The sequence below is a fragment of the Podarcis tiliguerta genome, assembly GCF_965153285.1.
Source record: "Podarcis tiliguerta genome assembly, chromosome: 11".
NCBI lineage: Eukaryota > Metazoa > Chordata > Lepidosauria > Squamata > Lacertidae > Podarcis > Podarcis tiliguerta.
Window position 1 is genome coordinate 47010889 of NC_139544.1, and position 14001 is coordinate 47024889.

The 14001-nt window shown below is 43.2% G+C and overlaps 1 protein-coding gene across 5 annotated transcripts in view; it reads left to right on the top strand.

Moving 5' to 3' along the window:
* PRLR (prolactin receptor) overlaps positions 1–9517 on the top strand; it is a 115664-nt gene extending 106147 nt beyond the window's left edge. For all 5 annotated transcript variants that reach the window (XM_083402780.1, XM_083402779.1, XM_083402781.1 and 2 more), the window contains 8 exons: positions 752–893; positions 1399–1528; positions 1670–1839; positions 3147–3313; positions 4889–5030; positions 5918–6017; positions 6567–6636; positions 8438–9517. In XM_083402780.1, coding sequence (XP_083258906.1) covers positions 752–893; positions 1399–1528; positions 1670–1839; positions 3147–3313; positions 4889–5030; positions 5918–6017; positions 6567–6636; positions 8438–9454 — 1938 coding nt within the window. In that variant the 3' untranslated portion in view covers positions 9455–9517. The remainder of the gene's footprint in view (positions 1–751; positions 894–1398; positions 1529–1669; positions 1840–3146; positions 3314–4888; positions 5031–5917; positions 6018–6566; positions 6637–8437) is intronic.
* Positions 9518–14001: the final 4484 nt, after the last annotated feature.

A 14001-nucleotide genomic window follows, 5' to 3' on the forward strand; every position in this document is an offset into this window, starting at 1 on the left:
GTCACTTTTCTGGTGCAACTGGATAAAAAAGCCACAAAGGCTAAAACTTAGCATTATATCCAAACCTGGGATCATGGTTTGCTTTGACCTGACAAACCATGGTTGCTCATCAGTCATGATTTTTTTAGGGTAAAAAAACTCATAATTTTTTTTCTCCACATGTTATACTAAGCATCTGTTTCGTGGTTTGTTTACTCATTCGTGCCAGGGCAGGGAGCAATCAAGCTGCAAGTGCACCAGCACATTAAAAAAGTATGGTCTGATGATCCAATAACCTTGGCTTCCCATTTTTTGCAAATACACACAATGTTTATTTATTTCGCTTACTCCTTTGGGGGGGGCTCCTCATTTTGCTCAGTTGAACCCTGGGCGTGCACCCAAAAGACCTGTCCTGATAGCACCAGGGGGAAAGGTGGTCCTTAAAATGGGTTTACAGCTCATGGACCCAAGGAAAAAAATCACACCAGTCATGACAAACCTCCTTGACAAGCCATAATACATGATATCCGTGGGCTGGTTTGGAAAGGTCACACATTGCACAGGCTTCATCCTTGATGTATTTTACTTATTTACAGTATGTATTCCCTCCATCCTGTTCTTCAGTCTTAAAAAGACTAGGACTTCTGGAGTCACAGATGTTGCAGTGCCAACTGCCCAGTGTGCCAAAGATTCCTGCTTGTATAGAGGCATCTTTGCAAAATCTGTATGCTCTACAATTCTCTTAGTTTCCCTTGTCTTTACTGCTTCCCAGACTCGTTTTGTTGGAGAGCAAACACAGTATGAAATATCCCAGCTGCACCCAGCAGTGAAATATACTTTTCAGGTTCGCTGTATAACAGAGCATAGTGAGAGGAGTGAATGGAGCCCTGAAACTTACCTCCAGCTCCACAGTGGTGAGTCAATCATTCATCATTTTTTTTCCTGTTTTGAAAGGCCAAATAAGCTAGTAAGAACATGAGAAGAACCCTCCTGGATCAGAGCAATGTCCCATCTAGTCCAGAACCCTGTTCTCACAGCCGCCAACCAGATGCCCATTGTGAGAAGCCTAGAAGCAGGACTTGAGAGCAACAGCTCTCTCCCTGCTTGCAGTTCCCAGAGACAGAACTAGAATCAAATGTGTTAGAATGGCAAAGGAGTAGATTTCAGCTAAGCATTAGGCAACATCCTAATGGTAACAGCTGGTAGACAGTGAAACAGACTGCCTTAGGAGATGGTGGGCTCTCCATCATAGCAGGTGTTGAAGCAGATTCTGGACATCCATCTGTTGGGGTTCCCCCTAGTTGCATCCTGCTTTGTAGGTCCTTAATTGAGCAGGACGTTGGACCAAATGACCTCGGTGACCCCTCTTTGTCTCTGACCCTATTGGCCTAAAGGACTTGTCTATCTCTTTCTTTCCAGGCCAACCTCCTGGGAAACCAGAGTTAATAAGATGTCGCTCACCTGAGAAAGAAACCTTTACTTGCTGGTGGAAGCCCAGTTCCGATGGAGGTCTGCCGAGCAATTACACTCTGTTCTATAACAAGGAAGGGTAAGGCGTTGCAAATGGCTTTACGGTTGTCTCAGTCTGCATCTCTGAGAGAAGGTGGATTCTTTTCGAAGTGATGCGTAACGAGAAGGCTGTGTTTGTATTTCCTTCTCAATCTTTCCTGCCAACCATTCTGTTTTTCAGAGACAAGGCATACTATGAATGCCCGGACTACACAACAGCGGGACCCAACTCCTGTCATTTTGATAAAAAACATACTTCGCTTTGGATGACATACAACTTTACCATAACAGCGACTAATGAGATGGGGAGTATTTCATCTCAGCCATATTATGTGGATGTGGCTAATATAGGTATGTGGCGCAAGCATAAGTGTGCAAGGCAGGCCAGGGGTTCTCAACAGTCCTAAGAGTTGTGACCCAGAATTCTATATGCATCTTATATACCATCGGCTAAATATGACCAGTCATGTGTCCTGATAAGGGATAGGGGAGAATAATTGTTTGCATTTTAATGAGAAACTATCCAGTTTGCCCTTCATAAACCAAAACGCACAGCTATGCTTTGAAATTTGCACTTCTCTGAATTTTGCAATGCATAAAATACATATGCTAGTTGTCAGGGGACTGCCGTCGGAACAGGGAAGGGAGGCAGAGGGGCAGTTGGGATACAGGGATCTCTGAAAATCCTGAGAAGCAGTTCCTCTTCCTGCGATGGGGAAAGCCACACCTCCAGCGGGGAAGAGGGGAAGGGACCAGAGGATGCTTCTGGGAGCCCCAGCACCGCCCCTCGTCAGTCTGAGGGTGGGAAAAGCCACACCTCCCGGGTAAAGGAGGGGAAAGGGCTAGAGGATGCTGCTGGGAGCCTCAGCACCGTTCCTGGCCAAGCCGGCCAGGAGGGAAGCACGCCTCTTCCGTCGCCCACCTTGCGCAGAGATGTAAAATGCAAAGAGGGAAGGAAAAGGCTGGGGGTGAGTAAGCTCTTATGTTGGGGGAGGACCCGGAAACGACCGCTCCCGGATTCTGCTAGCGATTGCGGCAGACATGAACTTGTGGTTCTGCACTGTAAATAAAACCTGTAAAAGACAGGTCGGAGTCCTGACTGGTTACTCACGAGCAACCACCATTGCCATCCGACACTAGTGAAAATAGTATACAAAAATGCATTATATTAAGGCAAACTGCTTGCAAAAATGTGTGCATTAGCCAGAAATGCATACAAAAATGTGTTTATTAGGAGGAATTCACACTAAAATTCTGATAAATGTTTATGAAGATAAAAAGAAAGAAAGCTGCTCTTGATGTGAGATATTTGAAGTGTGCCTCTTTTCTATCTATGAAGAAGGGCATGAATTTAATAAATAATCATATTATCTTTTTTTGTACCAAGACCTTTTAAAACAAACTCTAGGCCTTCACTGTTTTAATGACATTTTAAACAAAACTTAAGCTCTCATTCTTGCCACAGTATGCTTTTAAACTGAGCTTTCTCCGCTATTGAGAATTTTTTGCAGTTGCTTTTTGCTGTTTAAAGCTCTTGTACTTTGCATTTTAAAGTATTGTGGTTATATCTGCTGTGTAAGCCTCCTTAGAGGATTGGATTGATGGCTGTCCATATACATTTGATCAATAAATATTCTCTGATCCTTCTTTTTTTCCAGTTCAGCCAGACCCTCCCGAAAACCTCTCCCTGGAATTTGAGAAAAAAGTCTATGGAAAATATCTGTTGTTGAACTGGTCTCCACCTTCTCTGGGCGACATTAGATCTGGTTGGCTAACCCTCGAATATGAGTTACATATCAAGCCTGAAGGCGGACAAGAATGGGAGGTGAGAATGGTGAAAACTCTTGAAACACTTCCAAATGTGTAGATTTGCCAGTTTCAGCCCTCTCAGCTTCTCATTTTCCCAATTCTAAATCCAGTTCTCCTGCTCTTTCTGCAGCCATTTCCAATAAATAAATCCTCATGAACATCCACCAGCATTTTAATGTGAATTTATCCCAACAAACACATTTTTGTCAGCAACTTCAGCTAACATACACACAGTTCTGCAAGCCATTTCTGTGTAAAATGATACACTCTTGTATGCTGCTTTCAATAACATGTTCCATTTTACCTACACTTCCCCTTAATATATGCATTTTTGTAAACACTGGCTGGAAGACTGCATCGCAACATTCGGATTAGTGTGAACTTCAAAGGATGGTTGAGTTTCAGCTCTCTTGGGGTTTCACAAAGTGTGGATTTGCATGTCGAGACCCTGAAACCAACCCCTCGTTGAAGAATAACACACACAAGGACACAGATATTAGGTTAATGTTATTGGGCAAAATTTGGCCACAACTTTACAGAATGTGAGCGGTATTGGCTTAGGCATTGAATGGACCCGACTATATCTAACTCCTGCCCGTTGCGCAGGGAGTCTGATAAGGATAAACCACCAGAAGGGGGAGCCCCGTCGATGCATACCAACTCAAGCTCCCCCGGGTGTTCCCATAGGGGTCGTGTCATGGCCCTAGCCCCGCCCCAGGCTTCGGACAAGATCCACACCCCCGGAATCCTTTAATGGAATACCCTTAAGCTTGGAGGGGCAGGTGATGGCCACACCTCCCCTCCCCGCTCATAAGGTCAAACAATGCCTAACCACCACAAGAGCCTAAAGTATCGCCTGTAACCAGTGCCTCAAGCCCTCTGCAATATGGGCCAACCAGATATCATTCCCCCAATCAGAAAGGTGTACACCATCATCACGAAATAGTGCCACCTTGCTGTAAACTATGGCGGGGTGCGCAATCACCCAGCCACCCAACATGTGCACTTTCTGTGCCATGGAACGTTCAAGCGAGCCAAGAGGAAGCCCTCCAGCTCATGCCTCAGCTTAAATGGTCCTGGCCACACCCCCACCAGCCAGCGGATTGGCTGGCCAGTCACTGATGGCCGGGATCCCCCAGGCAATACGGGACTTTGTCCCCCACCCCTGGAGGAGAGTGGACCACACGGTCCACCGCAACTCCTCCCCACGGTGAAGTGGTACGGACTTGGCAGATATGCCTTTACATGTGAACTGAATTGGATGTTGCCCCCACTCCTATCTCCTGACAACCTGTTTAATGAGCACTTACCCTGGTTTGCTTACAGAGAGGTGTATAACGTTGTGCCCAAGCAATTTTTCTCCAACACTTCCCATTGCATTTTCCTTATCACACACAGCCTAATTGGGGGAGGAATGGAAGGTATGTAGTGCAAGAATGCCGAATCAACCTTAATTGTGTAACCAGTTAATCCCATCTGAAAATAGTGGCCTCCTGGAAGCATCTTTCGGAGTAGCCAAATGCTCTGTGTTTCAGAAACAGTATCTGAAGAAACAAGGTCACAGATATCTGTGTACTTCTTATCTTTCCAGAAAATATTTGTTGGTCAGAGAACAACATATAAGATGTTCAGTGTAAATCCAGGAGAAAAGTATGTTGCAAAAGTTCGCTGCAGATCAGATCATGGAACGTGGAGCGACTGGAGCCCTGAAAGTTTTATTAAGCTCCGAAAAGGTGAGGACAACTGCTGGGGGTGACCTTTCGTTAATTAACCCCAGTCATATGAAAATGCTAGAAAGCCTAGTTGAGGAGTTTGTTATTCATATCCTGCTTTTCTATTTAGAATAAAAATAAAATCCCACATTACAAAAGAAAACACAGTTCAATGATAACAGCAACACAATGAAACAAGGATAGGGCTGACATGTGATGAAGCTGGTGCTAGATGTGTGCGCCTTACAAAACACTGCCTGGTGGTCTGCTTTGGGAAATCTGGACACGTTCAGCAGACAACTTGGTAAACATATTAGCTCTGTGAGTTCCAGACTGCTAGTGGAGGGGGAGCCAAGCTGGTGTCTTCCAGAAGTTTTGGACTACAACTCCCATCATGCCTGACCAGTGGCCATGTTGACTAAGGATGGTGGGTGTTATGTACTGAAGTTCTCACCCACGGCCAGCAGGGGGATACTGTAGATAGTTATGCAAATAAGGGATTGAAAGCGATGTTCAGTGATTGGATAGTTTTAGAAAATTGTTACAGTTACATTGTACTGGAGCTCTATATAAGCAGGCTGACTGAACCCTTCAGTTCAGTTCTGTCCTGGCCTGTGAAGAGCTGTTTGAAGAATCGCTGTGTCGTCTGATATGTTCAACAACTTAACAGTGGGAATTGGCTTTTGCAACATCTGTATCCACTACGCCTGCTGAAACGCCCTGTTCTGAAATCTCACCACTGAGCTCACTGGGCGATTTTATGCTGATCATGGCATTACAGACTGATCTACTGTCCAGGGTTGTTGTGGGAGTAAAATGGTAGAGATGCCACCTGCCCTGAGCTAATAATGTTTTGAAATGAACTCTTAACTGCGCAAAATTTAATCCCTTCTCATTTTCTCTCCTAGAGTTCAGACTGAAGGATATGCTTGTTTGGATCTTCGTGGCTTTTTTATCATTTGTCGTATGTTTGATCATGATCTGGACACTGGCTTTGAAAAAAATTAAGTAAGTTGATACTTCTGACATTGTAAGGTGGTGTATTAAAAAAAGAAAACAAGCAAATTTGTTGCCCCACAGCATGGAGGTAAAGGGTTGGAAAGCCTTCTCCATACATTGTGGTCGCAGCTGTGATTCTTCTTCCATCTGCTCCACCAACTGATATTTAAAATTTTAAAAAGCAGACAAGTTAAATGCAAACATACATTTAATACATCATCCAGTTGGGGTTATGCATAGTGGAACTGTGTGTGAAGCTTGCTGCCAGTGCTCTATTCTGACAAATCACAAACACAAAAAACAAGTTTCTGCGTGTAGAATTCATCTTCACTCAAGAGACCACTCTTGGTTCTGCTGCCTGAGATCTTATGGACAAGTGAAATCAGTTTATTGGAATATCCTGTGGGTCCCCTCTTTACAACCATGGATATTTGTTTTTCCAGCAGGCAGGGTTTTCTGTATGCTTAAACCTATCAGAAGGAAATGAAACCAAGTACGAAACCAAATGATTTCCTTCATTTCTTCATTCCAATCCCTTCCCTCTTTCTTGTTTTTCAGCATGGTGGCTTGCCTTCTACCACCAGTCCCAGGACCAAAGATAAAAGGCTTTGATGCCCAGCTACTAGAAGTAAGTGTTTGGGCACTTAGAGAAGTTTTGCATTCTTTTTTTTTACTGTCTTGCATTTTCTTAGAGAGGGTAAAAGAAAACGCCTCATTGGAAGCCTTTAACAGCTTTAACCTGTTAACACTTCTGCTGATGCCAATCTGCTTGAATTCAGAACAATAATATCCAAACGCAACACGATGACCAAGTACAACAATGCAATGTCAATATAAACTCTTTATATAATCTATACAGAACATTGAACAATATGAAATATGCACTCTCTGCAAAACCAAATAAACAGAAATCTTCCTAAATCTCTGAAAGTCACAGAATATGACACTCTTGATGGATTCTCTTGAAAACATAGAACCAAATAAACACAAGTCTTATAGGTCTCTGAAAGTCTTTGTGAGCTCTGCAAGTCTCTGAAAGAAGCAATGAGTCAGATATCTGGAGTAAACAAGCCGTAAAGCTTTCGTTTTATAACGTCCAACGCTGCTGAAGTGGTCCGCAAACAGACGTAGTGAACAGTGATTCCGGATATACCAACCGTTTTGTGGAATTCTTCTTCAGCACAGCAGAAGGATAAAGAAATGCTTCAAAAACTGCAATTGAATTATTGAAACAATGACCTGCATATACATGGTAACTCAAATTATTAGAAACTATATGCAAGAACTATAATATCAATTCAATATGAAATAAACCCAAAAGTACATACCCCATCTATATGGTGAATGGAATTGTATGAACAATTGCTATGGAGCAGTGGTCATAAAGTTATGTAACCACTGCTACTGACTGCATGTTGCAAGAAACTTAAAAAGCTGACCCCAGGTGGTGCTCATAACAAGGTCATTTCAGAGATTTAGAAGATTTCTGTTTATTTGGTTTTGCAGAGAGCGCCTATTTCATATATTTCATATTGTTCAATGTTCTGTATAGATTATATAAAGAGTTTATATTGACATCGCATTTGTTATGTACTGAAGTTCTCACCTGGGCCAGCAGGGGGATACTGTAGATAGTTCAGGTCCACATATGCAAATAAGGGATCGAAAGTGACGTTCAGTGATTGGATAGTTACAGAAAGTTGTTACAGTTATGTTCTAGTGGAGCTCCATATAGGCAGGCTGGCTGAACCCTTCAGTTCAGTTCTGTTTTGGCCTCTGAATAAACAAGAGCTGTTTGAAGAATCGCTGTGTCGTCTGAAATGTTCACCCACAACTTGACAGCATTGTTGTACTTGGTCATCCTGTTGCCTTTGGATATTACTGATATTTGCTTGCAACATAGGAGTTTAACTGAATTCAGATCAAAGCATGCATCATCGTTGTTGCTCAGGGCTCTGTACAGTGGTGCCTCGCAAGACGAAAAGAATCCGTTCCGCGAGTCTTTTCGTCTTGCGGTTTTTTCGTCTTGCAAAGCAAGCCCATTAGCGGATTAGCGCTATTAGCGCTATTGGCAGTTTAAGGGCTATTAACGGCTATAAAAGGCTTAAGGGATTAGCGGTTTAGCTGCTAAAAGGCTATTAGCAGCTTAGCACTTCAGAAAAAGGGGTTGGGGAGCGGGAAAAAAACCTCAAAAATTTTCGTCATTTTCGTCTTGCGAAGCAAGCCCATAGGGAAATTCGTCTTGCGAAGCGCCTCTGAAAACGGAAAACCCTTTCGTCTTGCGGGTTTTCCGTCTTGCGAGGCATTCGTCTTGCGGGGCACCACTGTACCACATCTTTCTCCTTTGCGTTTCCAGACATAATCAGGTACATAATGCAAATATTATAGTTATTATATTCTATTTCCCCCTGTATGTTTCTTCACATCAGGCAGGGAAAACGGAAGAATTGCTGAGTGCTCTTGGCTGCCAGGGGTTCCCTCCAACACCGGGCTATGAGGACCTGCTGGTAGAGTTTTTGGAGATAGATGACAGCGAAGACCAGCAGCTAATGCCAAGCACCGAAAAGAGCCACCTCAATAAAAACGTGAAGCTGGCGCACCAGGAAACAGACAGCGACTCGGGAAGAGGAAGCTGCGAGAGCCCTTCTCTGTTGACGGAGAAGCGCAAGGAAGCCCAAAACCCGCTCTTGGAATTGAAAACACCAGATACCTATGGGGTGCAAAACACTCATAGGAACAGCATGCAGGAGTCACCAAAGGGGGGCGCTGAAGGTCAGCTGCCCTGGATTAACAGTGGTGAACCTAGACCATCCACGTGGTGTGGAGGTCAGCTCCCTAGCTGTCAGACTTCTAAATGTTCCTACCATGACACAGTGGATGTATGTAAAAGGGCAGTCAGTGCCATGAATATAAACAGGAAGGGGGGTGAGGAAGGAAAGGGTTGTTCGCAATATCCTGAACTCATTGAGACTCTTGGTGAAAGGAAACCAGCCAAGTTGGAGAAAGCAGCGGATCTACTCTCAAATGCTCAGCACGGCCAAGCAGGGTTGTGGCTACTCCCACCAGAAAGGCCGCCATTCTCATCTACAAAACCCGCAGATTACGTGGAAGTTCACAAAGTCAACCACGACGGAGCTCTGGCTGTACTACCAAAGCAGAAAGAAACTGTAGGCAAAAAGGAAAGGCCTTTTGTCCCTGGGGATACAAATGAATACACCAAGGTTTCAACAGTCGTATCCAACCATATTCTGGTGTTGTTCCCAGATCCCAAAGCGGAGGCTTTGCCTTCCTTTCAGGAACCCCTGAAAGAGCTCGCCCAGAATTGTCAGCAGAGCCAAGCAGAATTAAATTTCAGCTATTGTCTCACAGGTCCAAGCACCTGCAAAGTACAGACTGGTGGGCTAGACTACATGGATCCAAATAATTTTATGTGCCCCTTTAACTGAAAGGTTAGCCATCCTTCTACAGGTAACAACACTACAAGTAAAATAAACAGTGTTGGCACAAAACTGCTCACACGTCTGGTTTAGCTCTTTCGCTTTATAGCCAATCACTTAAGAACATACTGTTTGCAGATCAATTTTTTCCCCTGCCTGTGTTTTTTCGTTCTTTTTGTGAAGAGTGATTTACAGAAAAGTAAAAGTTTGTGGCATCGTTTTGAAAACACAAGCATCCATTTCTGGTAATACATTCCAAAAAAACAAGGAGGGATTTGTGTGTTGATGTTTCAAAAGCAACCCTGAGATCATCACCAAATGATGCTGGTTAAGAGACGCAGCTGAGCTTATAAAATATTGTCCAAAAAATTATATTGGTAATCAGACTCTTGAACAACACTGGTAGTGTCCAACCTGTTTTTGGCAACCGTGTGTCACACAGTGCAAGTACAATATATGAGACGGTGTCTGCTGCAGCGTGTGGACTACAGTGTGAACAACCCATCATATCTAATTTGTGTACAGGTCCTTGAGTTTGTTGAGCCATTGTGCGCATGTCAGGGACTGGCAGGACGCTGATGAGTGTGCGTCGGGGGAAGCGAGGCTGGAGTCTGGCTCAGGAGAGAGGGCCAGTGATTTGTGGGGAACTGTGCTGGACAGAAGGCAAGAGTTGGAGGCAGGGAAAGCTTCAGGTGGAGCACAGGGTGGGTTGGAAGGAGAGGAGGAAGAGGCAGGTCAGGCAAGTGAGAGGCCGGGTGCTTCCCTACCACTGTCTCCCAGACCCAGGAGGGGACTGAAGAGGGATGAGCAGAGGATAGGCATAGTCTACGGCTGCATGCATGCAGCGTTTTGGGGGAAAGTACATAAACTGGTAGAGGTGGAGTGGTCCCCTGTTGCTGCAACTTCTTCTTAGAGCCAGCGTGGTGTAGTGGTTAAGAGTGGTGGACTCGTAATCTGGTGAACCAGGTTTGCGTCTCCACTCCTCCACAAAGAGGTACCTCCCAGCTCCTGCCCACCTAGCAGTTCAAAAGCACGTCAAGTGCAAGTAGATAAATAGGTACCACTCCAGAGGGAAGGTAAACGACGTTTCCATGTGCTGCTCTGGTTTCGCCAGAAGCGGCTTAGTCATGCTGGCCACATGACCTGGAAGCTGTCTGCGGACAAACGCCGGCTCCCTGACCTATAGAGCGAGATGAGCGCGCAACCCCAGAGTCGTCCGTGACTGGACCTAACGGTCAGGGGTACCTTTACCTTTACCTCCCTTTGAACTATACATTTTATATAAATAAAATATCTACTTTAGTTCTGCACTATTGCTGACAGTTGCATTTGTGCTTTTTTTAATAAGGCAGGCTAATTTATATAACTAGCAGAAACTTTTAAGAGGCCCTGCACAAATATTTCTATGTAATTTTCTGGATTAAAATACTGTAATAATCTTTGGAGTTAATGATATGCTATGGTTACTGGGGGCACACACCCCTCCAAATTTTTGGAGTATGCTATTTGTGGTACGATATGATGTTTTTGACACTTTATTCATATATCAAATCTGCACGTCCCAGCAGACTGGTACTGAAGTAGCAAATTCTGTCCTAACTTTGTTAACGTGCTTTTGTGTAACTTTGTTAAAGCTACACATGCCTCGTTTTGTTGTCGTTCATACATGTAATGACCATTGGTTAAAACTCCATCGGCAGCTTTTTCTATGGTGACTTCTAAACTATTCTGTAGAAACAGTTCGAGTTGATAGAGTTTAAGTCACTTCCTTTGGCTGCAACCCCTAAGCGCATTTATTGATAAGCGAGTCCCATGGAACTCAGAGATGTATTTTTACCCAGTAAATGTGTGTTTTTTTATTGAGTTGAAATAACGCGAATGTTGTGGAGGAAAACCAAAGCAACCTAAACCAGCTAAATAAATTTCTGCTGAAAAGCCATAAAGTCGTGTTACAATCAAGACAGCTGTGAAAGCACAAGGTTTTCCCCCCTTACAGGCAAATCATACTACCTCAGGTTTCCTTTTCCCACTAAGAGAGAGAATGAGAAAGACTGTGATATGCCAAATTGCCAATTACTGTATTTTAAAAGGAGCAAATTGAGCCCTTCACAATCACTTTGACGTTTAAGGCGGATGGTTTTTTAAAAACAGTTTGTCGCGCATCCATGACAAGCTTGTGTACGTATGTAGCACTCTTCAGACATTATTTGTGCTTTCCCTACTTGCATACATTTATTAATGTAACTTGAAACTTTGGAACTCTACTTTTTCAAACCGGAATCCATTCTTGGTCTGCGCACACATTAATTGAGCAATTGTTTTAGCTCCACAATTGGCTGAGGTATGCAGATAATGTCTCGCAGCAAAACCAGGAGCTTTGTTGAGGCCCCTGTAAGGCAGCCTCAGGTGTCTTTCATGTGCTGCTTTGGGCTTGGTGGGTCACAGCTTGCAAAGACCAGGCTGGTACTGCTTAGTTGTTGCAAGTGATCCAAAAGTCCCTTTCCCTCAAATAATTGGAATTGTTACTCAGTTGTTGAAGGGTAGCAGTACATTCTTTCTAGGCTCAAGGCTGTGTTTTCTGTTGTAGGAAAAATTGCATTTTTCCCCCCACTCAGGAAATTGCATTTTCCCATCCCTCGATATTTCGTTAACCTTGTGACTTTTAATTCAACTCTTAGTAGTAAATGGAAAGCCATGAGTGAGTCCTAACCTTACAGATTTCTGGACAGGCATTCTTATTATCGATACTTTGTTTTCTCCTCCCCCATCTTGGAGTAAAGCCTTCGAATCTGTTTTGATGCTTTCTATATTGCTAAGAGATGTCTAGTGATCTGCATCTGGGACCTGACCGCATGCCTTGCAGCCTTTTATTCTTGCTCACTTTCATATTTAAATTGCAGCTTTATTTTATTAAATGCTACTTCTAGATGAAGTGAGCAGTAAATACTGTATTACGGATGAATGCTAAAGATCTACATTTTCCTAATTTTTTTTTGTAGCTCACAAAGTTCTGTGGATGTATTCTTAAGCTATAGTTCAAAAAGTCACATTTATAAATCCTTTTAAATGTACTGAATTGCGCACACTCTTGCACACTTCTTCATTTAGAGAAGTCTGACCGTCTCTGGTCAAACTTATACATCACTAGCCTGCTCAGTTTTACAATGGCTAGTCTAGTGGAGACATTTTAATTAATCTAGTATTTGCTTTCTATTTCACAGATCTAGAAATATTCCAGATCACACATGTTAGTTTTCTTTTTGTGGATGACTTGAACCTCCTGTTTTATGGGCTAAAGAATAAACATAGGACAGTGGTATTTTTTAAAACCCTGCAATTAATATATTGTTTGCAGAACACTGGTACAAAACAAAATGCTCAGGAATCTTTTCTTGTTTGTTAAATGTGTTTGGAGGACAAATTGTTTAGCTGAATGTGAATGGGGGAAGTTTGCTTCAATTAAGTTATTACAATAATGTCTGCCACTGGTTTTGTTTTCATGATCAATATTGTTGCTGTGTCATGTACTTTTCTCTGATAAACTTGTCCATTGTTTCCACTGCTGTTCTCTTTCTGCTAGTTTTGATTTCTTTTCTGTTACTATCCAGCAAAATGTATTAAACTGTTTCTTGAGCAAAAATGTGGAAGTGTTCTCCACCCAAGGTAAATTAAGGATTTTTAAGGGAAATGGCCAAGATACTTAGATCTTGTGGCTTGTGCCTAAACTTTGGTTCTGTTCTTAAAACATTTCAAATCCTTGGTTCAATATAAAGCTTAGATTTCTGGGTAAAATCTGGGATGATGAGAAAGCAGTTCTCTCTTTCTCAGTTAATTGCTAGCAGCCACAACATTTATTGCACCTGCTGCATTATCTGGGACCAGTGTCTCAAGGCCAAAAGGTTAAAAGCAACTTCTGCCTTCAAAACGGACAGGTGTTAACCTGGGTTTTGGGTCAGGCTTGAACCGGGATCTGGTGGCAGTGTTCAGCAGTCAAAAACTAGAGCTTCCTTACAGGTACAATCTCTTAAGATTGTAAAGGGGCATTGTTTTCTATTTAACAACCTGGTTCTCTCTAGATGTTTGGAACCAAACTCCCATCAACCCCAGCCTATACAAAACTTGTAGTCTAAAACATAAGCATTCTGGTGAAGGGTTATTTAGCTACTCACACACAAACACCCCCATCCTCTCCCAAATCAATCTATACAATCCAGACAACTATTACACAACTGTTGAACCATTTCTTGAAGATTATGCATGGCCTGTTGGTCTTCCTCTAGAAGAGCCACCACCGCCATGTGCCCTTGTATGGTTTGAAATCCAGACTAGGAGAAGGGTTCAGCCAAGTCAGTGTTCTGGAATGGCCAAAGAATAAAGGAGGGGAGACAAAGGAAAGGTGGCAGTTTTGAACTGAAGACGTAGGACAGGCATAGGCAAACTCGGCCCTCCAGATGTTTTGGACTACAACTCCCATCATCCCTGACCACTGGTCCTGTTAGCTAGGGATGATGGAAGTTCCTGGGCACCATGAAGACATGCTCCCCCACTGCCAGAGA